This window comes from Aquila chrysaetos, chromosome 19, assembly GCF_900496995.4.
Source record: "Aquila chrysaetos chrysaetos chromosome 19, bAquChr1.4, whole genome shotgun sequence".
NCBI lineage: Eukaryota > Metazoa > Chordata > Aves > Accipitriformes > Accipitridae > Aquila > Aquila chrysaetos.
This window is the reverse complement of record NC_044022.1, coordinates 13,046,435-13,070,998: the sequence shown is the minus strand read 5'-3', so window position 1 is coordinate 13,070,998 and position 24,564 is coordinate 13,046,435. Positions and strand designations below refer to the sequence as shown.

The window sequence follows — 24,564 nt, the reverse complement described above, 5'->3', positions numbered from 1 at the left end:
AAGAGGAATTTAACAGATGGGGTAGTGCTGGAGTAGGTGGAGACGTGTTGAGAATAAGGTTACAATAATGTTTCAGGTGCCTCCTGTTTAGATCATATTTAAATACTAAGAAGAAAGGCACACTTTTTCTTTATTCCCTCTTGAACTGTCTCTACCATTGAAACATCTTGAAGTATAGTGTAGCTTTATTTTCTATTGTTGTTTATGTGTAAGTAAAATTTCTTGGGGAAAAAAAATGGAAGTGTGTGGAGAAAACAGGATAGAGAAGATACACGGGAACGGCTTCTTAAATGTCACATAGCTGCTACACAATAACTTGATCTGCTGAACTGCAGCCTGCTGGTGTAAGCGCTCTTTTACAAAATTTAGTGAGTATGTAGTGACCGATGAATTCTACTGAAACTATGTTAAAACAGGGTTTCTTAACAGGCTTATGACCTATTTCTTCTGGATTCCTTTGGTACAAGCCTGTTTGACTAGCATGTCTTACAAGTTAAATCTGTAGGACGTCTTTTGGGGGCTGACGAGACAGGGGAGTGCATGTCAGCAGTTTCAGCTTTCCTCCCTGCCGTCACGGCACGCTGCACCTTTCTCTTCTGCTTTCTAATCAAATTGAATGGGATTCAGCTGAATTTTTTTTTTTTGTTAGAAACAAACAAAACCACTGCTAAACCTCTTAGAAATGGGTCTGCTGTTTAGCCTGAGCAACAGATTAATGGGAAAATTACTTTTTTGGAGATTTACGGCAAAGTGAGAGCTGGTTTTGGAGGGCGGTGGATTGCTAAAGGGTATAGCACGAGACGTGCGGCAGCCTTAAACTCTCACTGCTTTCCCTGCAAAGGGCAGGAAATTCCCCAAATTTTGCAAGGTGTCTCTTGCTTTACTGGACTTTTAAAAATAGCTTCCTTAAGTAACGATGTACTTTCCTTAAATTTTCCACTGGGAAGAGCTTGGGCCTCGCTATTCCCAAATGGATCAACACCCTGGGAAGCAAGAAGCAGCCCTGATTCATCAGAGCTTCATAATTCATAACTTTGCACTTCTCATAATTCGTTTTGGCGTTATGTTATTGGGGGTGGCATTAATTAAGCCAGCAACGGTAGTCCCTGCCTTTGCGTGCCGGTCTGCCAGGCTCTCCGTCGGCAAGCCTGAGTTTTCCCGGGGCATAGACTGGAGCGGAGGGGAGGAGGGAGAAGACTGATGTTTAATTAGGGGATTGTATAGGTAAAAATCAAAGAAATCCTGTCAGAAGGGGGACGGCGGTGTCTCGCGGCCCTCACCGGGAGGCGGCGAGCGGCGGCCCCGCCGGGCGGCGGAACGCTGGTGAGCGGGGCCGAGCCCCGCGGCGGGAGCGCGCCGGCAGAGCACCGCCCGCGCGGCGCCGTTTCCACGGCAACCGCCGAGCCGCCGCCGGCCCTGGAAGATGTCCGCCGGGGATCGGCGCTGCGCGGCGGGCTTCGTTTTCCGCTCCCTGCCCCAGAAAGCTTTCCCCTGCTTGGAGGACAGGGACGTCCGGGACCGACTCCTCAAATGGTGGGAGGGGGAAATCCCGCTGCGAGAGGCGCCTCGCCGGGGGCGGCGGGGAGCGATGAGAGGCGGGCGGGAGGGAAAGGGCGGGCGGTGCTGAGGGCTGCGGCCGTCACGGCGCCCTCGGGGCTCCCGCTCTGAAGTGGCGGCGAGTCCGTGTCTGTCTCACCTCACCCGCTTAACTGGAAGTCTCCTCAGTATTTTTCAGGCACGTAAAACGCTTGTTCTGAGGTGCACGGCATTTATCCTTGTCTTCCAGAGTTAGCCAACACCTATTTCAGCTTCTCAGCGTTGCTCTGATGCTGCTTGAGCAGCCGTTGTGCTTCCCCACCCCTCCCAGGAAGGGTGGGAGGCGGTTGTAAGTGAGAATGAAAAAAAAAAAAAGTATAATTATTGGTCAGAATAGGACTTTATGTAGTGTACCTAGGCAAAATTGCAGAGCAAGTAAGTACCTAGTATGTCTGCAGAATATTTAATCTCCCTTTTTCCATTTCAGGTCCATGCAAGGCAGGATGACAGCACAAGCGTTCAGTTTTGACCAGCAGTTTAAGCCCTATCAAAAGGATGAATTTGTTATGGTAGTTCTAAGTCCTTTATATTTTAAGTTGACTTTTTTCCATGAAATTATAGCTATTGGAAAACTGCATAATGGCAAACATTGTAGCAGTGTTAGCATCCTCTTCGCCTGTTTGCTGTCTCCTTGAAAGCAGGTGATTTAGGTGTGGTGCTCAAGTCTTACTTTGTGGGTTAACGGTATTGTCCAGTAAAAATATTTCAGTCTGTACTAATGTTACTCTTCTTCAAGAAGGAACAATTTAGTCATCCAGGATTCCCAAGAGTGGGAATCTGAACTGGATGCTGATCTTGGCCACCACATTTAATGTTGGAAAGTCCACCCAGGGGGAGACTTTAAAGAGTGTACATGCAGTTGGTACTCTTGCTCACAGCTATTACTGCTTTGTCACAGGAAATACACTGTGCAATTAGACGTGCATATGCACCATATATGTGAAAATACAAGATTTTAAAATTCATTGGATACCATTGCGTTATACTGGAGTTTTGGGCTCTAAGCTTTTTGAGACTCAAGTCTTTTCCTGATTTTGTGTCCTCCACTTTTGTTGTCTGCAAAGTCAAATCTGTTCATCTATTTGCAGACAGAAAAAAAAAAAAATTCGGTTTTAAAAACAGTGTTGTTTTTACATCTGTTGTTTTGAAAACAACTCGTTGATTGGTTTTATGTCTACTTTATATTGTTATCCTGGATAAAGAATTCAGCCTCTTTGTATTTTGAAGAAATTCACACAGAAATATACCAATATTTCATCTCCCACTGATAAACATTTCAAATGATTGAAGTTTACAAAATATGCATTACCTTCTCAATGCTTGTCTCTTTTGAATTAAAAATGTAAAAATATCACTATGAAATTATGAACTCCGAGTAGCTGTGAATTAATTGAGAACAAAGGGACCATTATATTATATAGCCTGATCTCTCTGTATTCCAGAGAGGCGGTAAGAGATTTGGTGATGCAAAGACTGAAAAATCCATCATTTTCTTAGCAGCTTCATCAATGATTATTCACTATGCTTGTATACATATACATAAGTGTGGGTTTTCTTAATTGGCTTATCTATCATTTAAACTTGTCAGCTACCAATATTACTATGGATGTCTCCTTTTTTAAACTGATGAATCAATAAGATTGAATACTTCAAATCTTACTGTGAAACATCTTCTCCATCCCTTCAATAACTTATGGATTTCTTCTGTATCTGTTTAATAATTTTTGTGTGTCTTTACACTTCTCCAAGCTTCAAATTTATTTACAAAATGTAAATTTTACAATCATACGTAGCATTCCATCTTTTATTTCAACAACATTGCATGCAGAGATAGAATTGTTTCATCTATTCTTCCATTTTCTGTACCTCCAAGGATTTCATACATCCTATTTGTGTGTTCTTGGACTAAAAGTGCTTTACTGTAAAACCTTAATACTGCATATAAAAATATGTACATGAAGGTATCTTGAATATATAAAAGACGCTGGCTACGTAACATGTATTTAGTGGTGTGATATTTAGTATCCAAACTGAAAGATCATACAGAATCTACTTACTAATTGGATCCTTATAATTTACTTTGAAAGTATCCAAGACATTATAAAGGATGATTTTATGTTTCATTTCATTAACTTGTATTCTCTTATTTGAATATTATAGGCATTTTTTAATGACCAAAATGTGAACTCCAGTTTAAAGTTGCTCTCAGCTTCGGGACAATGGACTACACTGGGTAAATTTAGAATAAATTAATCTTAAATAAAAAAGTCTGTGTCGTAACTATTTTCCTCTAAGTTACCATTTTGTAATAATGACAGTTCATATATGTGTATCTTCATCTGGTTGAAATAGCTTAAAGAATTACTTCTTTTACTAAATAATAAGAAAAGATTCTTATGTAGTTTGTTACTAAATTGTCATATTTTATACTTTTTTTTCCTTGACCCCTGTGTCGATCCATAAACCAAGCTACTAGAAGTGTTTTAAACATCCAGTTGACCTGATCGTGTATCCAGACATAATCAACTGCATTAATTGTGGAATTATAGTACTACCTTATTCAGATATTTGGAGAAAGACACTCTTCTATAGATGCAACCAGCTTAGGACAGATCTGAGATTATTGCTCTGTTACACATTAAAGTTGAGAGAGCAGAAGATTAGATAGAGCACACCCCCAAGCTTGTGTAAATATGCTATCTGCACAACAAAAGTGATCTAGGTGCAGAAAGAGAGCCATGTGATAGGTTGCTCTAGTTGCAATCATGGCATGAGGTTGACTTCTAGTTTTTTGCCATGTCATTAACTGTTTATAACACTTATGTCTGTAGATGGAGATGAGACACTAAAGGAGAAAGACCAAAAGCAAATAGCACATGATTTTATGGCACCACTTTGAAATTGTATTTTTGATTTTGTAAATGACACGCAAATTTTCATGAAAATTGCATGTGATAATGTAATGGGATTTTATGCATAATGTGAACTCTGATATCACTAAGTGACTTTCCTTAATAGGAATATTTTAAAAGGGGCTTGTGGGAAGTCCTCAGTTCTCTTCATTTGTCTGCATATACTTTACTGTGTGTAAATATTTAATGGAGCTTTGGGAATTTTCTAACTTTTCTATTTCAACTCTCTGGAATTGGCATACATTTTCCCCACTATATACAATGACACTAGACATGGCCACCTTTTTGTCAGCAAAATCCATTTTCCAAACACTGTATCTGGCTGTTAAAACAATTGGAATATATAAGATGCAAAAAATATCTCCAGTTCCCCTTCAGGTACCTCTTTTTCACTCTGGCAAGCAAAAAGAAAATAAATATATTTTGAACCATGAGTAAACCTTTTCCTGCTCTAGGCAAGAATTTTTTTAGGCTATCAGTCTAGCCTGTGACTTGCCAGTCCCTGTAGTGAAGGTCAGTAGGTTACATACCTTGTGTTAAGAGCAGAGGGTCACTTGCCAAGTATCCCAGCTTAACTCCTTATTCTGCTCGGTCTTTCTCAGCACAGAAGTAATGCATTTTGTTCCAAGGACTGGAAGGGTTCCCTTTCTAAATCCTGAACAGCTGGTATACCCCATTTGCTCTTAAAATTTCATCTTCCATTCTTTGCCTATTTTTGGTGAGGAATGTTGGCACATTTTTCTATACTTAGTCTTCATGTGCATTTTTTGAAAATATAGTAAGAATTAGCTTTGAGTGGGAGAAGGTAAAAAATGATCTTCTAGTATTTTCTTCTTCAGACATGCCAATATATTAAGCCAGATATATCATTTACTTATCACTGTGGAGTAACTCTTTTAAAAACAAGTTCCTGTTCTTGAAAGAAAATACTGGAAATGGGCTTATTTTTCTTTTTAGAAAATATGAAGAAAATTACATAATCTAGGTTGATTTGAATACCATATTCATTCTCTTGCAAATAGGGCTTTTTTTCAGAGGGGAGATATTTTGGATGCATAATATAAGTGGGGTTTAGATAGATTCTTAAAAACCTCCCTTCTCCTCCCTGCCATGAGCTTGGGCTGAAAGTATATATGGACCTACAAAAAAAATGTCAGCATTATATAAAACATCAATATAATATTACTTTATGAGAGAGTTTGTTTTCATAATCCTTTTGTCTTTTTCCAGGGCGTGGTCCCCTTTTACTTTGTCATTAGGAATTTATTTTTCTTTTTAATTCAGTGGGCATGGTTTCACTTTCATATTTATCTCTACCTCTTCTCTCTTACTTGTGTATCTCCTTTTCCTAAAATCTGTTTCTAAAAGTTCTTTATTACTTTGGTTTTTTCCTGTGTCTAATCTTTTTTTTTCTTCTCTTGACTGCTTTTCATCCTCACCTTAATATTATCAGATCGTAATATCCTCAGTCTCCATCTGTTAGATCAAAAGGTGGCATAAAACATGGGGTCCCCAAGGAATGCAACATGTACCTCTCTTCTCAGCTCCCCCACGTGTTGGGATTCCTGGTAGCATCCCACAATAGTACATCATCTCAAGGACTCCAGCTTTAACATTACTTGAAATATAACATTTTAGGTAAACAGTACACAAGGATATTCTCTAGTCTGCTTCATCTGATCATGCAGGTACTTAATTACCTATTCTCACACCACAATTTTTTGCCTGTTGTAGTAGGAGTATTTTTTTCCCCTCTTGGCGGCTGCATAGCAGAGTACCTGATAGTTCTGTCATGTACTTTAAGCTCCCCTTTCACCTGTTACTCTCATATTTCTAAAATAGAAGCAGCAAAATTTGATGCATACCAACTTATGTCTTGAGACTTGTATTTTTAAATAGCTGCGATTAAAACTAAATAGTAGTTTTTCCTTGGACACATTACTGGCCTTGCACCTGTCAGCAGTCTTGGAGAGGCAGGACTGTATCTGTTTAAGCTCAATTAACACTTGAAAAGTTATCTTCAAAGGGATAGGGTTACTGTCTTTGTGTAAATAAAAATTCAGTATTTGCTTAAGAAAGATTCTTGAGTTGCCATATATACGTGAAGCTCTAACAATTGCTGTCTTTGGAATGGGCTTTAAAAATCTGGAAAGTAATCTTAAATCACCAATTTTTTAGACTACTGTTATAGGTTATAATTTGCAAAAATTTTAGATGTTATTTGAACCTATAAATCATCAACCTGCACCTTTTACTTTTGAAATACCATCGGTTTAGTACAGAGCACTGAACTTGTATTATGTAAGTTCTATATAAACTGTTTTGTAAATGGTAAGTTGTAAAATGTTTCCCTGAGGTAAAAATCTTTCTTAAACTTTGGAGGAATTCTAGGTATACCTAATCTGGGGTTTATCTACCCCATGCTAGATATGCAAAGTGTTCTTTTAAAAGTATATTGGTAGCACATTATAGATATTGCGGAGCTAGCTGTTCTAAGAAGCTTAATCTGCTTCAGTACTTTTCAGCTCTTTGTTTTCGACTTGCAGAGTTGTCAAGGCATTTCTTCTTCCTATTTTATTGCTCACTTTTACAGTGTTATTAAAACTGGTCACTCTTTTCCAGGAAATTCTGAATCTCCAATTTCAAATCTCACCTCTCAAATGGAGAATAGGAGCTTCCAGTATATTTAAACTTTTCCATTTATAGTTTGGTTTTCTGAACTACTGAACAGGTTACAAAATTCTTGATTTTTTTTTTTCCTCATGAAAGTTTTCATAAGATCTTGTTTCAGAGCAGAAGTGTGTCTCCTTTCCTCACCCCCCCCCCCCAATAAAAGCATAACAATTTGAAGGCCTATAAATAGCTCAATTTCTTATACTTTGAGCTCAATAACTGGGAAACTGTAAGATGTTTCTTTTTTCTCAAGTCATTTAACATCTGATTGTTATTGGTGTTGACTCAGTTTTTGATTCATAGGTCTTTACAAAATAATTTCTGTTAGAGACTGATTTAAATTCTATCCCTGTGAAAGGAAGCTGGAGAATTAGAAGTTAGAGGAGTCTGGAGGTGAGGGGTGGGAGGAAGCATAAATGAATAAATAAATAAATAAAAATCAGTTTGATTTTTTTCTTAGGTTGTGAAGCTGTAAAATATGTTTTCTGAGACTTGTGATTTTGGTTACATAATTTGATTATTTTTTGATAGTCACTATGTGGACAGGTAAGAGAATTTCCTAAACCTTTTTTCTTTACTAAAAGGTACCCTTTTTCATAACCATAGCTGTAGATGTGAAGCCAAGCAATTAAATGCTGCACTTTTCTCTATAGCTGATTCTCTTTACATCACATTGGCCCAAGAAAATAATTATAAAATTTCATGCCAGTATTTTTATCTTAAGTAGACACATCTTCAAGCCATCAACTTGTAACTTCTCTTTAATTTTTTTCTTAGTGTTGATCAGGTAGGTATTACATTTTACCTGGGTTTAGATAGCAAAATGCTCGTATATGGGAGAAATCCCAAGGACTTTTTGGAAGTGTGGGGGCAAGAGAAATTTTAGGTTATGCTACACTTGCAAAGATTAGGATCAGAATGAAATGATAGGTGCTCTTGGAAGCATTGTGGTTCATACATCCCTTTTTGGCATGTTTCTGTTCCTGAAATACTGTCATCTAGAGTGAAATCTGGACATTTCCTAAATACTAGTCTTTAGCGATCCTTTAGGTCTGTTTGTCAGGACACCACTTAATTTTATCTTTAATTGTATGGTCAAAAGCCTTTTGACATTGTGATGGTGTTGACCAATCTCCCATCAAGGGAACCTACAGAGGAGAAAAGATAAGAGTAACTCATGGAAAGCTGTGAATATTATCTCTGCCAAGACACATTGCCTTTGTGTTGCATGCTCACACATGCTCATGCTCACTTGTGCTCTCCTCCCCTCTCCTGTTCAGAAGCAATTTGAAAGGTGTTCAGGGGGACTTGGAGATGAGTAAAGAATATGTTCTAACATTTGGTCTGAACACTTGGACCGTAGAGAGCAGATGGAACTGGACTGAGTCCAAAGCTTCTTAAACATGGAGTATAATGCTATTTGAGATGCCATAATTTATCTAACACCACACATACAGATTTGTAGATGTAACACTGTATATAGAGAAGATATGTGCCCTTATGGACTGATACTTCATTAAGGAAAATACTGTAGGGCATCTCAAATGGCACTAGATGTCTATGAGCAACAGGATCAGGCCTTGGATAACTTGCAAGCACAGAAAACATAAAAATTGTAGAAAAATGTACTCTGCACTTAATGATTATAGAGATAATATTCCAGATTCATACAGGAAGTGCTAGAATAGCACTTCTGAAATAACTGGTTAGTAAAGCTTACAGCAGCTACAAAATAACTTTTCAGAAAGTTCAGATATAATACTTAAGAAACCAAAAATTCATCAGGGCTGTGTTCATTTTGGTTTTTACTTTGTGGGCTGCTGTTAGCAGCTATTGACTTTAGTACCTCATCACGCCAAATTTGGTATTTGTTCTCAGATTCTTTCAGGCTTAAGCTGTGGAATATGATTTTCTAAGGGTGTGACCTAACATGATGTTAAGTTCACCAGGGTGTTTCATCTATTACTTGTTTCTGTTGATAGTATTACCAACAGGGGGAGCAGACACGAGCCGTAATGGAGGGTAGCATTCAGATGAATTTAATGTTTTCTTTATGCTTGTTTCTTTCCTAGCTTTCTTTGTTTTTTGAGGGACTGTGGGATTGAGTCTTTGAGTTTGTGAACTGTATTTTTTTAAAGAATATGCCACACAACCATTTAGAAAAGTTGATTATTTCCACACTGTATCGAATTACAAATTACTGTAAAACCATTAGTTCATGGAAATTCTCCTATTTTATTTATTGCAAGAGACTTGGAGTGAAGCCTTCCTCTATATTGCAGGTTCCAGAGTGACAAAAATTGAAGCTACAGTGGTGCCCTGTACAGAGATTTCCATGTCATTTTTTGATCGGTTATACTCTGAAGGAGTTGTGAGAGAAACTGGAGATATTGTGAAATGTTATGATGACTATTATGATGATATTCTCATCTCTGATGAATTAAGGAAGGTCAGTATAGCAATGAATAATTTCTTATGATTTTTCATACTCTATTAGGTACCATAAGGACACATTTTTCAGTATTTTTTTTTCTGACAATACATGCTTTCCATGGTAAAAAATGGGCATCAATAGCCATGTGATAGCAATGACTGAGGTACTGCAGTGCCTGAATGTGTGAAAGCAATGGCTGTTTTCCAGATGGGCCCTCTTTCCTTTTCAGGTGGGAGAAAAAGGTAAAACCTTCTTCTACCCACCCTTGTCTCAGGTAGTCAGTGCTTGGGGCGGGGGGTGTGGAAATGCAGCTACTCATTTGCCTAGGAGGGGAAAACAAGTGGTGCCAATGGAAAGGTCCTGCCCAGAGCTGTGGGTTCATCCAACCTGCCAGGTAGTTGAAGAAATTGAATGTAGTCAATAGCTACATCCTAGCCGGGAATGCTGACCATATCATATGTGAAGGCATTTAAGGAAAGTCATCTTCATGTATTTTCACTGAAACCAAGGAGAGGAAACTATGAAAAGGGAAACTATTTTTCAGTGTAACACTGGAAAAGGACTAAATATAACTCCTGAACAGGCCTGCAAGGTAAAAAACTGTTTGTTGTACCCCAGTGGAGGTGTCAGAGAGCAGATTATTCTGAAAAAGAATCTCTCTGACAGTGCTACCTTCTTAATTAACATATGTCTTCACTGTGTTTCTTTTGAAGCTTCATAAACTAAAACATTTTTTTTAACTTATGTTTGTTTAGCATTAGCAAAGCATAGTGTGGGAGAACTGGATTTTGCTCTTCCTTGTATATATAATCAACATAAGTACTTAATAATTATAGAGTTGCACTCATTTGCACTTGGCAAACCCTTTGAAGGCAATGTATTTGAACCAGTGACACTGGTTACAGGATGTGGCCTGAAATACTGGTCTGTCTTGTAAAGTTCTGGGAAAACGAGAGAACTCCAGCTCATGTTTGAATTTCAGATGTGGTTTGTAGCCTAGCAGTTCAAAATACTATGTATTTATTTATAAGCTGGGTGCGTGTGAATTTTTTTCTGAAAATTAAGTATATTTGATGTAGGAAAGTGACAGGCATCATTTAAAATAAGGAATCATTGGGGTTTCAGTCTCTCCAGTTTCCTTCCCTTGGAAGGGATGTGTGTGTCTGCATTTACAAGTTGAAGGATTCACATTTGTTTGAAATGAACGTGATTCCTACTCGTACAACCTAAGATGGCAGAAAGAATTAAGAGTCAAAATCTTCCAGGAATGATGTCAAATCTTCACATTAAATTAGTCAGCGCCCTAGGACAGTAGACTGTAGGGGGCAGCAAACTGTCTGTCTGCTGGTGTTGGAGGGTGGCCCTCAGCTGCAAACCACCATGTTTCTTTCCTACCTGTCAGGTCTTCTCTTGTTTCAACCAAGAAGGGGGTGGGATACGTATGAGGTGGCCATCAACAACAGTTGCTGCCCTGACCCCTTTTTACTCAGGTTGTGTAGTAATGTTATAAAGAGGGCCAGAGAGCGGTAAGTTCATGTGTAGCTTTGACCAGTTTGCCTGAGTTGGCATCTGCAGTTTGGCTGATGTGACTTAAACATCTTGTAGCCATACTGAGTTACAATTCCTGTCCACCCTTACAGTGTGCAGTGTTGGAACTAATCTAGCAAGTCCTCTGTGTTCACATAATATTGCAGCAAAAAGCAGGTGGGACGCATGGAGGCAGCTGGATAGCCTGTCTGGTTAATCCAGGCTGCAGATAAAGGCTCACTAGAGTCTGCAGTAAAGAATGATGTGCGTTTGAGGCATCTCATCTGGGAGATCCTTGGGATTCCTTTACAAATGTGAGATAACTGTGAAAACTTAAAGTAAAAAAGCAAATGTAGGCAATGTTACCAAAGACAAACTAATTGCCAGTGATTGACATGCCAAATATAGCTCGATTATTTTCAGATTATTGATTATTTCATTAGCATGATGAGCAATTAACCAGTGAATAACAAGACTCTTGAAAAATCTTCCCTTATGTCTTGTGGGCACAAAGCTGACAGTGATTCTGCTTTATATTGTATCTATAAATTTTGAACATAATTGCATCATTGGAAGATGCATTGGATGTAAACTCTGTGTGACATACCGCAAAGTAGTTCCATTGTTTATAAACTTAATTTCAAATAAGAAATTTTCATCTATTCAACTTCTTTGTTATTTTCTTGTTCCGCAAGGTCTTGCTTCTTGAAGATTCAGACCATTATGACTTATTCAGTCAACTGGATCGCAAGGAATTTCTATTCTGTCTTTTTAAGCATCTTTGCATTGGAGGAACTCTTTGCCAGTTTGAAGATGTAGTTGGCCCATACTTAGAAACTACAAAAGCTTTATATAAAGACTTGGTGAGGTAAGTGTTTTCTGTTTTATACAATTGTATATGTATGTGCTGTGCATAGATACTTTGTGTCAATTTATTGTATAAATTTATTGCTCGTTACTGCTTCAAAAATGGGGCTGTTATTTGATCAATCTGCATGCTTATTTGTCTTCAACTATCAAAAAACCATGTAACAATGGTAATAGTTCAATGGAAAAATATATGCAATTTTAATGGCATCTGTCCCACATAAAAACTTTTTTTATACTACATATATGGACATTGATGTTTTATAATTCACTCCCATTTTAAAGATTTTTGTTTCTGTAATCGTCTACTGAAAACATGGCATGGCTCTGGAACCAGATTGTGTTGCCAGTGTCATTGATAAAATATCAACAATTAAGTCTTGGATGTATAGTTGGACTACTTTCAAGCTGCTTTTGGCTTAGGATTTAAAAATTGAAGTACTTCAGTTGTAATTTTTAGTTCTGTATGTATTTTATTCCAGCTGATTATTTTTTTTTTAAATACAGTTGGATTTTGGCATTCTTAATTCCACAAATACACTTCTCACAGCATAAAGCTAAGGGTGAGAGAATCTGGCTGTTAACAAGATGCAGTGGACTAACACACATTTTTGCCAGGTCTGGTGTATGGAATAATTTGGAATTTTATGTCTTTTTTTTCTTGAGATTAGAGGTGATTGATCAGAGGTTCAAATTCAGAAAAAACAGGCAATTTTTTGCCCTGTTTTGATTTGTCCATATGCTGACTTCTCCAATTGACAAAATTTCTTATTTCCTGGTTAGTGGGAAATGGAATGTAGTTTTCGGTTATGCAAAGACTCATTCCTAGTTAAGCTAATGGGAATATGAAGATCATCAATAATATTACCAAAATTTTATATTATATTATACTTTGCCACTCATAATAAGTATTTGTGGGGTAGTATAAAGAACAATATTAGCCTGAACAATGGAAAACAATTGCAGACCTCTGAAATGAGAGATAGTAAAAGAACTCTGATAATGTGGATACTAAGTAATGCACTACAATGTACACTACAAAGGCTTCAAATTGCTTAAAGTAGGAACTGATATTTTTCTTCCTTCTCAGTTCTATTTGGAATGGTGTGATGACCAATTGAGTCCTATTTTAAGGTTATACACAAGCATATTAGGTGAAAAATCATGTAAGATGTATTCATCATTGTCTGTTCTTAAAATGTCTTTGGATAAATTTAAGAGTAAAATTTATATGTCTGAACAAAGATACAGTGAAAGGATTAGACCCAGTGATTCTTAAACACCTGAATATTTCTTTACTTGTATAGCACTTGTGTATAGATTGCTATATCCAAACAAAATATTTAAAACAAAATATTTGGCTGGTTTTGGGAATTTTTTTTAATACTTAACCAAAGAAGCTTATAAATCTTTAATAACTCCTAAGCAGCTTTCAGATTTTCTAATGGTCAGCACTTTTCAGGGTGCAAGTTGATTTAGTCATGTGCTGTTTCTCAGAGTCATCTAAAATAAATTATTAAAGTAGCAGTAGAACAGTTGATACTTTTAGAGAAACCACTGAAACAGAGAAATTGAGCGTTATCAATATTCCAAGAAGATTTTTTAGAAATAATTAACTTAGATTGCTGCATGTATTAATTTGAATACTGTGATTAGTCACCAGAGCTTTCTTATTAGTGTGATTAGTTTTGTTATTTTCATATCATATGTAGATGGAAATCAAGTGGGTTCTTCAGAAATAGAGAATATGACATAAAGGGATCCATCACTGCTTCAGCTCTACCCTCCCTTTTCTTTTAAATTGTTCACTCTGCACTTGAAACAAGCTGTTTGTTACCTTAATCCTTGGCCTTAGTTGACTCTGCATTGACTACAGCTGCTTCTGCTCTTGTGTTGTTGAATTGACCTAGGACAAAGCACAGATCCAATCAGTTCCTTCACTTTATTGCTTTCCTTTGCTGTTGAGTCGTTTTCTGCTAAACATTTTCAAGTTTTGTTCTAAGCCACTCCTTTTCTTTACCTTCCTATCTCCTTAAACCTTTTCCCCTTCTTTTTCCTTTTCCTGCTGTAAAATTTGATAACGATGTCAAGTAGTTCTTGTTACTTGAAAAAAAAAAAAAAAGCTGCCAAAATCTTCCCCACAATTTCATCCTGCTTTCAAGGTTTGCTTTTTCTATAGCCTCAACCTGTTCCCTATTGACCCTTTATATGTTCCTGTGATTTTTCTCTTGTGTGCTACTTCTGTCCTTTATACAATATCAGGAGAAAACCTTTCAAGATCCATTCCTCTGTTTTTTGGTGTTTGGGTGGGTTTTTGTTTTGTTTGGTTTTTTTTTCCAGTTGGCAGCTTGCTTTCTATCCTCCAAAGTTTTGAAGTACATCTACTCAGTCATGTGACATAACTGATCTTCAATATTTATCTACCATGTGTCTCTCCATTTCTGTGCCTGTAAATGTCTTCTGGTTTCTCATTGCCAGTGGAGCTGGCATTAACACTGACTAGCAGTTGAAAAAGAAACTAATAATTTAACTAAATCTTTTACCTTGCTCCTCTGATATTAAGTTCTCTGTCAGTCCCATGAGAAAGCTTTTGATCTTGACATTTCAGACTTTCCATCCCCCTTCATAATCATAGTTGTCTCCTACTTTGTCTCATTTCCCCCCACCCCCAGTTTATCCAAAATGATGTTGCTGTTTTGTTACCACCATCTTAAGACAGAAAAAGCCACTGAAAGGATAAGCAATGCAGCACTGAAGAGGGATACTCATGCCACAGTCTTGACTTAATTTCTAGTTTCTAGTCCATGCTGTGCACTGTGTTACTTACTTCATTTTTGCATAAATTACACCAGAACATAAAGCAATGAAAATTACTTTCTTATGGCCTCTTATTTTCAGTAAACAATTGCTAATGAGAGTAGTGGTCTCTTAAATTCTGTTTACCAACCAGTTCACCTTCAAATTCCTGTTGAATATCAAATATTCCTTAAATTCTTCTTTTCTAGACTGCTATCCTCTGTCTGGTTTCTTTTCATCTTGGACTGCAGTCGCATTGGATACTTTCTACTCTTTGTAAAGTGATATTAAAAACTTTTTGTGGTATTAAAGAATTCTGTAAACTGTACTCTTCTTAAGCTTTAATTTTTATGTCTTGAGGGCTCAGAACGCTTGGTGAAAACCAAATGGATAGTACAATAATTATTAGCTGCTATCTGATGTGCATTGAAAAACTAGCCTCCACAGATGAACTTAGTCTAATCATGATATGCTTGTAGAGGTGTAAACCACCACTCTTTGGTCCTGTAACAGTTTTTCTTATGGAAAAGAGCCTTGCCATGAAGAGTTCCACAAAAGTCCCTTTAGTGCCAGGAGTGGCAGACCTCTTATGAGCTTTTCCCCACTTTCCTATAGCCTTTCTTCTGGCCTTTCCTGAGTTCTAACTCCAAGGCACTAGTGTTCAAACTAGTGTCAAAAGGTTTGAGATTTCATTTCATTAAAGCATTTCCATGTATATTGCTTTATTATCAGAGAACGCAATAATCTTTTGAAATTAACTGCTCTAGATATTTTACAAGCACAGCTAGGGACTTCCAAATACAACTATTAAATGGCTGACATTTTCTCCTTTGTAAAAAGATTAATAATTGCTTCCTAATGAATTAATGCACAACTTGTTGTCTGTTACTAAACCAGCAGTAATTAGTCTGTGACCAGTTGAATCCATCCAAAATTTTAGCATTAAGTGTCACATCCTGTGTAACCTAAATAATTTCAAAATCCTTGTTGTAGTATTTTTGGTTTAGTTAAAGAATACATTTACATGACAAAAACTTGTTAATTAAAATATAATCTATGAATCTTTGTTGATAAACCTTGTCTTCTATACTTAACCCCTGATTTTTCTGACAGTGTCTCTCCACGGTGACAGCTGCTGTAGTATCTTGTAGTCATTGTTCTCTTCTCCTTTCTTCTTTGCCATTGCCATGCCCTTTCCCCCATATAACACGAATTTATGTGAAAGCCTTGAGTTGTTCTTTTAATGTTTGGAAAGGCTAATAAAATATTGCCAGTAAGGTTAGGATATAAATACAACCCAAAGTGAATTGAGAGATGATGAGGAAGGTTGCTTTTCATAAAAAAAGAATAGATGCACATTAAAAAGATGAAGGAACTACCATATTAAATGAATAGTTTAGAAGTTAACAATTTGAAAGAACAAATAGGGGTATTAAGACTATTTTTAAGGAAATACTATCCTCTTCAAGAAGAGAATGTAGTTTTTTCTAAAACCTTTTAGGAAAAACAAAAAAATAAATAGAGCAAATGAGCTTGTCAAAGGCAACCTCCTGGTTTCTTTCAAGTTGGCAAGGGAAGAATCTCATCCAATTTTGGCAGATGTATTATTTTGCCTTAAAAATTAACCAAAGTACTAGAAATAAACACTCAGTCTGACAAATGACTTACAGGAAGCTAACCACAAGGGGAATATTTCTCAAGGCAGTGGAATAAATAGGAAGGCTTACCCTCTGTCACCCCTTACTTTGGTATCCTAGACATATATAACATAAAAATTAAGAAACCAGAAACTGAAAGCATTGTTTTCAGACACAAGAATATGAAGCCAGAATAACTTAAATACAACTGTAGCTTTAGGAGGTGGTGATATGTGGTAGAAAGCGCTCACCCCACTAACCCTCTATAGCTCATTCTGAAAATTGTCACTCTTTCAGCAGAGATGGTTAAACAGTTTCTGAACTGCTGCAGTTTACAGCCCGGTACATTAGCATAAACTGACATCCATGTTAGTTTATCTTAATATGCTAGTCTGTAAACTGCAGTGGTTCAGAAGCTGAGTCATGAACCAGTTGAGCTGTCCCTGCTGGGAAGGCAGTAATCTCTAGAGGGGTGGTAAGGCAGACAACTGGGGCCAGTACCAGTTTCAGCAATGCTGTCTTAATCCACTGTTGAGTATATCAACATGTCAGCTGCAACAAAAAAATCTGAGAAAGCCTCGTTACTGACTCACCACAGGAAAGATCAACTTCACACTATAGGCTTAATTCATACATGACTGTGTCATTACTCTACAGATGAAATCAGTTAATCGGAAAGTCAATTTCTTTTATTGGTTGGAGAGACTGAATCAACAAAGATTATGTTGGTTGATTTGGGGTTTGTTTGTTCTTATAAAAAGAAGCTTTGCGAAAGCAGTGGTAATAGGGGACTGCTGTCACAGACAGCTTGGAGCTGGTGCGGTGTACAACTGGGCTGTGTTTAACACACATCCTCTAGCAACTTGGCTATATTGGGACCTTTCCAGGGAACTGAACCTGTTTGTGACAAGGCAGGTTTTGAGCTATGCATTTCTTGGAACTGTATAAGTATGGAATTTATAAGGCTTAACTGCTCCACAGTGAGTTAATGTAAATAGGAATCTGTGAGATTAGATAAAATAATAGAAGTTACATGATCTAATTTATGAAGAAATGTAAGCATCACTTAAAGCAGACCTGAGGAAAAATGACAGATTTGAAAATACTTAAATTCAAAATATGTTGAGATGCCTGGATGCTTTGCAATAATATCTTAGTGTTATTAGTAACTGTGATGAAAGAAATGGCAGTCTTCACAACAAACACAGCCTAGATACATGTAAAAATGCAGAACTAATGTCATCCTAAGTTGCATAGCTGTCTATATATACAACATTCCAAAGGAGGAAAAATGAACCTATACTATAATTATATAGTAATTAAAAATGAGCTAAAGTCTGTATTTCTTCACCAGTACTGCTGTTGCTTCTTGTACTCTGTATTAAGGTGCACTTTACTTCACAGTTTTTTTTCTCAAAGAATATATGAAAAAATTTTTACAAAATGTTTAGCTGAATTACTTTTCATAGCTATCAAAATGCAAACTTTATATTGGAGTCATATAGGCCTTGGTAATATTGCTGTGATTTAGTAGCTGGAAACAGGAAAATGAACTCAGATGACTAGATACGTTCAATAGTTTTCAGTAAAATGACCACGTTATCTGTGGTCAACGTACCTTTTCATGATCAATGTGACATGAGTTTGTGGTGAGTTGACCCTGGCTGGACGCCGGCTGCCCACCAAAGCCTGCTCTATCACTCCCCTCCTCAGCTGGACAGGGGAGAGAAAATATAATGAAAGGCACATGGGTTGAGATAAGGACAGGGAGAGATCACTCACCAATTACTGTCACAGGCAAAACAGACTCAACTTGGGGAAATTAGTTTAATTTATTGCCAATCAAATCAGAGTAGGATAATGAGAAATAAAAGCTAAGTCTTAAAACATTTTCCCCCACCCCTCCCTCCTTCCCAGCTGAACTCCACTCCTGAATTCTCTAGCTCCCCTTCACCCAGCAGCGCAGGGGGACGGGGAATGGGGGTTGGGGTCAGTTCACCACACGTTGTTTCTGCTGCTCCTTCCTCCTCAGGGCCAGGACTCCTCACACTCTTCCCCTGCTCCAGCGTGGGGTCCTTCCCATGGGAGACAGTCCTCCATGAACTTCTCCAACGTGGGTCCTTCCCACAGGCTGCAGTTCTTCATGAACTGCTCCAGTGTGGCTGCCTTCCCCGGGCTGCAGTCCTTCAGGCACAGACTGCTCCAGTGTGGGTCCCCCACGGGGTCACAGTCCCTGCCAGCAAACCTGCTCCAGCGCGGGCTTCCCACAGGGTCACAGCCTCCTTCAGGCACCCACCTGCTCTGGCGTGGGGTCCTCCCCGGGCTGCAGGTGGAGATCTGCTCCCCCGTGGACCTCCCTGGGCTGCAGGGGGACAGCCTGCCTCACCATGGTCTTCCCCACGGGCTGCAGGGGAATCTCTGCTCCGGTGCCTGGAGCACCTCCTCCCTTTCCTTTCTTCACTTAGTGTCTGCATAGTTCCTTCTCACATGTTCTTGCTCCTCTCTCCCAGCTGCAACTGAGCAGGTTTTTTTTTTCCCCTTCTTAAATCTGCTAACCCAGAGGAGCTACCACCGTCACTGATGGGCTCAGCCTTGGCCAGTGGAGGGTCCATTTTGGAGCCGGCTGGCATTGGCTCTGTCAGACATGGGGGAAGCTGCTGGTGTCTTCTCACAGAAGCCACCCCTGTACCCTCCCTGCTACCAAAACCTTGCCACACAAACCCAATACTATTAATTTCAACTTGATCAAATTTGAGTGAGAACACAGTGTATATGTTATAAAAGTATTTATTAAATGAAGGATTCTAATAATCAGTGCTTACTGTACATATTAAGTATGTATTATTCCCCTGTATTTCAGTGTTCAAAAGAATCCTGAAACAAAAGAAATATCTATAATTTCTACAGTCTTCAGAGTGTCTGCATATGTAAGTATTAATGATTTTTTAGTACAGGATTTGTTTTGAGGTAATATGCATAACATGAAAATAATGAATTGACATTTACACAAAGAATGCATAATATTCCATTTTAAAGGGCTATTTTTCCATAGTTGTTGTAATTTTTTATTCATGAACTCTTTCCCTGGTCTCATCCTGCTTTCTTGTCCTCTTTACTAACTCTTCATCAGTAACCACCAACTAAAGTTTTATTTGATAGCTCACTAAAAATAGTTTTACTCAATTACACTTGAAGTCATAGTAGTCATCCAGAAACTAGTTTATGAAAAAAACATATCTTTAGGCTTGAATAATTCTGGTTTTAGATCTACTTAAGATAGCAGTAAGGATTAAGAATCCACTCTTGACTTTGTATAGTTCTGGTTTTAGAAATGTTGCTAGAAACTTTCTGAATAGCTTGTATTGCATCTGTTTCTGTACAGACTGCAAGGAAGTTTACTATACAAAAAGGCTGGGGTGGTGAGATGACTGCTAACCTCTTTTCCCCTCCCTTGTCAAGTCTCATTCTTATCTGTTTCTCTTGCAAAATCATACACTTACCATCAAGATAAGTTTGAGAACTGGCTGCATGTTTACTAGATTCAGCATATCTGTCATTTAATTGTTATAGTAGGATGAACTACTCCAAATTCTTCTTGAGTAACCAGAATATGTAATAATTAAATGTCAGATAATATAGCCACTTTCAAAAGAACTAGCTGATGTCATTTCAGACTGCACAAACCTCCCTGTAAGTTGCCAATAGCCCATTTGTTTATCTGTGGGTCATCATCTTTTAGGTACTATGTGTGATTCATAAAAGGGTTTTGAAAGGTTTTTGAAAATAAGCACTTTATGGGTGTATCAAAATTTACCTTTCTACTAGGCTGCAGACAGTAATAAAAATAAAATAAAAAAGCAAAACCTTGATAACTTGATGTTTTTCTGTTATTAGTTTCCTCCCCATCTCTGAATCGAATGATTGATGTGAACTTTGCAGATTTCTATGTTTAGGTAGATGCATGATATTTAAGAGCTCCCCTAACTGTCTTTGCCATACATTAAATATCATCAGTATTAAAAAACAAGAAAAGAAAAAAAGACAAACTTTGGCAACTTTTTGAAAACAAAATAGTGGATGGACAAAAGATGATCCAGTGTAAATACAGAGCAGGCTATCCTCCCTGTAGCCTTGGGGGAAAATTGGGCTTTACTGCACATTCTGAAAATTTTGAGGTGAAGGAGAATTGTGAAATTCTGGTTTCCATTAAAGAACATCCTGAAGAATTTTCTCTCAGAATAGAGAAAGGCTTAAACTGGTATGTTGAGATTTTTTGATGGCTCTGTGGATCAAAACTCTTTAAATTCTGCTTGGAAATTACAGGAAGGGCACCTACTGGAGCAAAAATGTTTTGTGCTTGTGATGAAAAGTTTCTCTCAAGGAGATAACTACGTTTCTGCAGTAGATTTAGTTTCTGAGTTCATTTGGTAAATAACTGTAGAGTGTGTTATTATAATCTTAATGTTGAGCTGCCAATTTTTAAGCCGTTTTCTTGGTTTGTATCTGAAAGAAATGGACATACCCCTCTTAGCCTGATATAAATTTTAAAAAAAGCTGTTCTGGTAAAAGTGACTTGAAGAGCAGTTGAGAAGCTAGAAGAACACACATTTTTGCAAGCTGGATTAATAAATGGACAAATAAATATACTTGTGTATTTGCACCAGTACAAATGGAATCACGAATTAAAAACTTTATGTAACATCATCCTGAAACCATCCCTTCCTTTTTATTAGGTTTCTAAGCTGTGGCTAAGAAGCCCTTGTTTTGGAAACAGTATCTAAAAAAGCATGCTATTAGAGATGTAAATATTTCAAGGTGTAGTTATAAATGTCTGTAGATCTGTTTAGCATCAAGACTCGATAGACCTGGGTATCAAAGAGAAATAATTTTCAATCTTGTGACCAAGTACTCTGTTGAACTCCAAATACCCTTGAGAGCTTTGGGGCTTGCACATAATGAAATGTTGTTACAGCTGAAGTATTTGGATGCTAACTGGTGTTTTGGAACTTTCTTCACCTGAGCCGGAACTATGGCAGTGTTAGAAATCACTGTAATGCATAGTTTATTCAGAAAGTATTAAAAAAAAAACTTTGTTGGTTAAATGATGCAGTTTTGAGAGATGTTCAGCAGGATCTTTATTTCTGTATTATGCTATGCATTATGCTATGCATATGTACTCTTAAATCATCAGCTGATTATCTGTGTTCCTACAAAGAAAAAATAAAATTATCCTACTCTAACATCAGTCAATCAATCATTACACCCCCGCATGTCTGAACCAAAGTCCACACTGCAGATGAAATTGGTATGATTCTTAATTGGTGTATGTACACCCTATTGCTCTAAAAAACAGAGTAAGCCTGTGTAAATGCCAGAGCCTTTATGCTCAAGTATTTTAGGGGGTTTATGACCTCTTTTACTAATTAAAATAAATTTAAGGACCCTTTTCATTTAATTAGAGTATATTTATTATTTTTCTGATACCAGGTTTGGTGTATTCTGGAGTTCCTTGGAATGCCTCATCACCAGAACTTAACTCGTTTTTGTTCTTGAGTTGTTGCACAAATGTTCAGTGTGCTAACACTGCCTTTAAACAGTTAAAACCTCTACTGACATCAGTTGATTCAATAAGGACTGCAGGAGTGGGACCTTCAGTAGCAATGGGAAAAATGTTTAATGAGCAATCACATCTTGATGTTGGTCTTCTCTTGGTTTTTTTTTGGTTTCATGTATGAGCTTAGGTTATTTTTGGATCGAACTCCAAAGGCATTGTGATGCTGAGAACTGTAAAATCTTAAAGCTTGCTCTCCTTACTGCAGTTGAGAATCCAGTGTTTGATACACATGTATCCCTAAAAAACACCTGAAGAGAGCTAGGCATCTTAAAATCAGAGCTACAGAGCTTGTATGCTGCGTTGCTTAAAAATAGAATGTTATTTTTAGCTTGCCACATTTGACTGCCATCGGAAAATGCTGTGAATAAATATTATCAAATGTCTACCTGTCTTAAACAATGCTTTTTTTGGTAGTGCTTATCTTAATTTAAGATTTATGGTCTTGAATAATCCCCCAAAGGAAGACACCAGAACATATAGTAGAAGGTTCATCCTCTTTGAAATAACAGGAGAGAAAATGGGGTGCCAGTAACAGCTACTGGATAAAATTCACAAATGGTCCTTGGAGCAGAAATTGGAACACAGACCTTTTCCTTCTAAGCTGACTGCCTTAACCACTGAAAGAGGTTACAGTTTTCATGTTTCCTTGGTCCAAAAAAAAAAAAAGATGGATTATTTTATGGAAAGGAAGACAGCTTCAACAAAAGAATGTGAGATGTGCCTCAATCTGGAATAGTCTGTAGTCAGGAGTTTAAAATTTTCCCACAGAAAATGGACAATATAGGTAATATAGGGATTTCCCTCAGGCAAAAAAGTGGAACAGAACCTACATCTCTTCAACTGTTGTATAAAGGTGTCAGGGGGCAGGAGGAAACCCTTACATGTTTTTAAAGAAAGGAGATGGAGGTGTCAGCTACGTATTTGTTGATCTTTTAGATGCTCAATTACCAGACTGAATGAATAATAAAAAAAAAATTAACCCTCCAAAAATCCCCCCATCTAGTTTCTGGATCCCTACTGGATTTGAAGCATGTGTCAAGCTGTGCTGCCCTGTCAATGCTGAAGCTTTTGTTGACACGTGCAGACTTAGGATGTTAAATGGAAGAGCCCAGTTCTTGTACTGTTGGTTGTCAGCTGAACGTGTTTTTTTCAGAATGAGGATTTTGGAGCTAGGTGCCTAGACTCCCTCCAAACTCTTTCTGAGGACTGGCACACAAAATATTTTCAAGAACAGTTTAAAGTTGTTAATAAGAGCTGTAATGAGGGTTTTCCTTAAATGCAAATATTTGAAACTGAACAGATGCATTAGCAAATGTTAAGTGAAGAAGAATTCCTGATAGAACAGCTTTATGTATTAGCATAGAGTCCCTGAACATTTTTCTGTTTCAAAGGAAACATGACTGGACCCTTGGATATTTAATCATCTGTATTTTAGGCTCTAACTGTGTAAATAAATGCTTACATGTTTAACTTCACATTTTGTATTAATATTACATTTGCCTCAGGGTTATTGGAACTATGCAGACAGAACCACGCATTTAGAATGCCGTGCATTTTGTAGTGTCGAGATCCTCATGGACTCACAATGCCGCTTAAATAAACTATGGTTTATTTGTTCTGTTTTGCCATGAAATAAAATGTTACAATTGGAACAAAGTGATACATTTCATTCAGATTTTACCAATTCTCTCATGAGTATCCATGTTGTTGCTAATACTTTTTTTTTTTTTACTTCCTTTCAGGACGATAATGGCCTATGTTACCCTTCAAGCAAAAGCCATGAACAGACTTTTGCCTACTTGATCGTGGATCCCTGCAAGCGACACGTACATGTTCTGTATCACTGTTTTGGTGGAAGCTTATTTACTAACTAGTTATGAACCTGGCTGTTCTCCAGTTTTATGATGGGGGTGGCCTTCTCTCTGCACGAATTCAGGTAGAAATTGTCTCGCTTTCTTACGAGGAAGGATGTGCTCCTCGATGACATGCTCTGAATGGCTACACGTTCACGTCGATGTTACTATGTGGTTAAATGACAAAAGTTTTTCTGTATTTAAAAACCCCACTTCCTGAAGCTGTTTTCCCGGCAGTTTTGCCCCCCCGCCCCGTTTAATCTAATAGAAGGTATTTCTCTAGATGTGTCGTCCCTTTAGGAACCGGCTTTTCAGATCCACGACGCGTAAACGCAGGGGGAAGCTCCAGAGCCAGTGAAATCGCAGCGGAATCGGGAGAAAGTGAGTCAGGCGGCCCGGCCCGGCCCGGCCCGGCCCGGCCGACCCTCCCAGCCCCCCCGCTGCCCCTCGCCCCCAGCCCCCGCTTCGCCCCGCGCCGTAACAGCCCCGGGAGGCCGGGGCCGGCCCGGGCGCGGCCGCCCCGCCACCGCCAGGTGAGGCGGGGGGCCGAGGGGCCGGTCGGGCCGGGCCCGGCCTCCTCCTCGCCCCGAGAAGGGCCGGGCCCCTCCGCCTCGGCCCCGCGGCTGCCCTCGCCGCGGGAGGGGGCCGGCCGCGG

General features: G+C 38.2%; 1 protein-coding gene across 1 annotated transcript; it reads left to right on the top strand.

The window, feature by feature from the left end:
• The first annotated feature begins 1,409 nt into the window (after positions 1–1,409).
• Positions 1,410–24,193, top strand: CFAP300 (cilia and flagella associated protein 300). Its single transcript, XM_030042678.1, has 7 exons — positions 1,410–1,533; positions 2,024–2,105; positions 3,757–3,829; positions 9,464–9,630; positions 11,838–12,010; positions 19,303–19,369; positions 23,799–24,193. The coding sequence occupies exons 1-7, from the start codon at positions 1,424–1,426 to the stop codon at positions 23,928–23,930; spliced, it is 804 nt and encodes a 267-aa protein (XP_029898538.1). The 5' UTR covers positions 1,410–1,423; the 3' UTR covers positions 23,931–24,193.
• Positions 24,194–24,564: the final 371 nt, after the last annotated feature.

Bases quoted from the DNA above. Each gene is read 5' to 3' on its own strand.
- CFAP300 (XM_030042678.1), top strand. From the start codon at position 1,424: ATGTCCGCCGGGGATCGGCGCTGCGCGGCGGGCTTCGTTTTCCGCTCC. The intron at 2,106-3,756 runs GTAGTTCTAAGT...TGAATATTATAG, and splicing joins AAAAGGATGAATTTGTTATG to GCATTTTTTAATGACCAAAA. The intron at 19,370-23,798 runs GTAAGTATTAAT...ACTTCCTTTCAG, and splicing joins TCTTCAGAGTGTCTGCATAT to GACGATAATGGCCTATGTTA.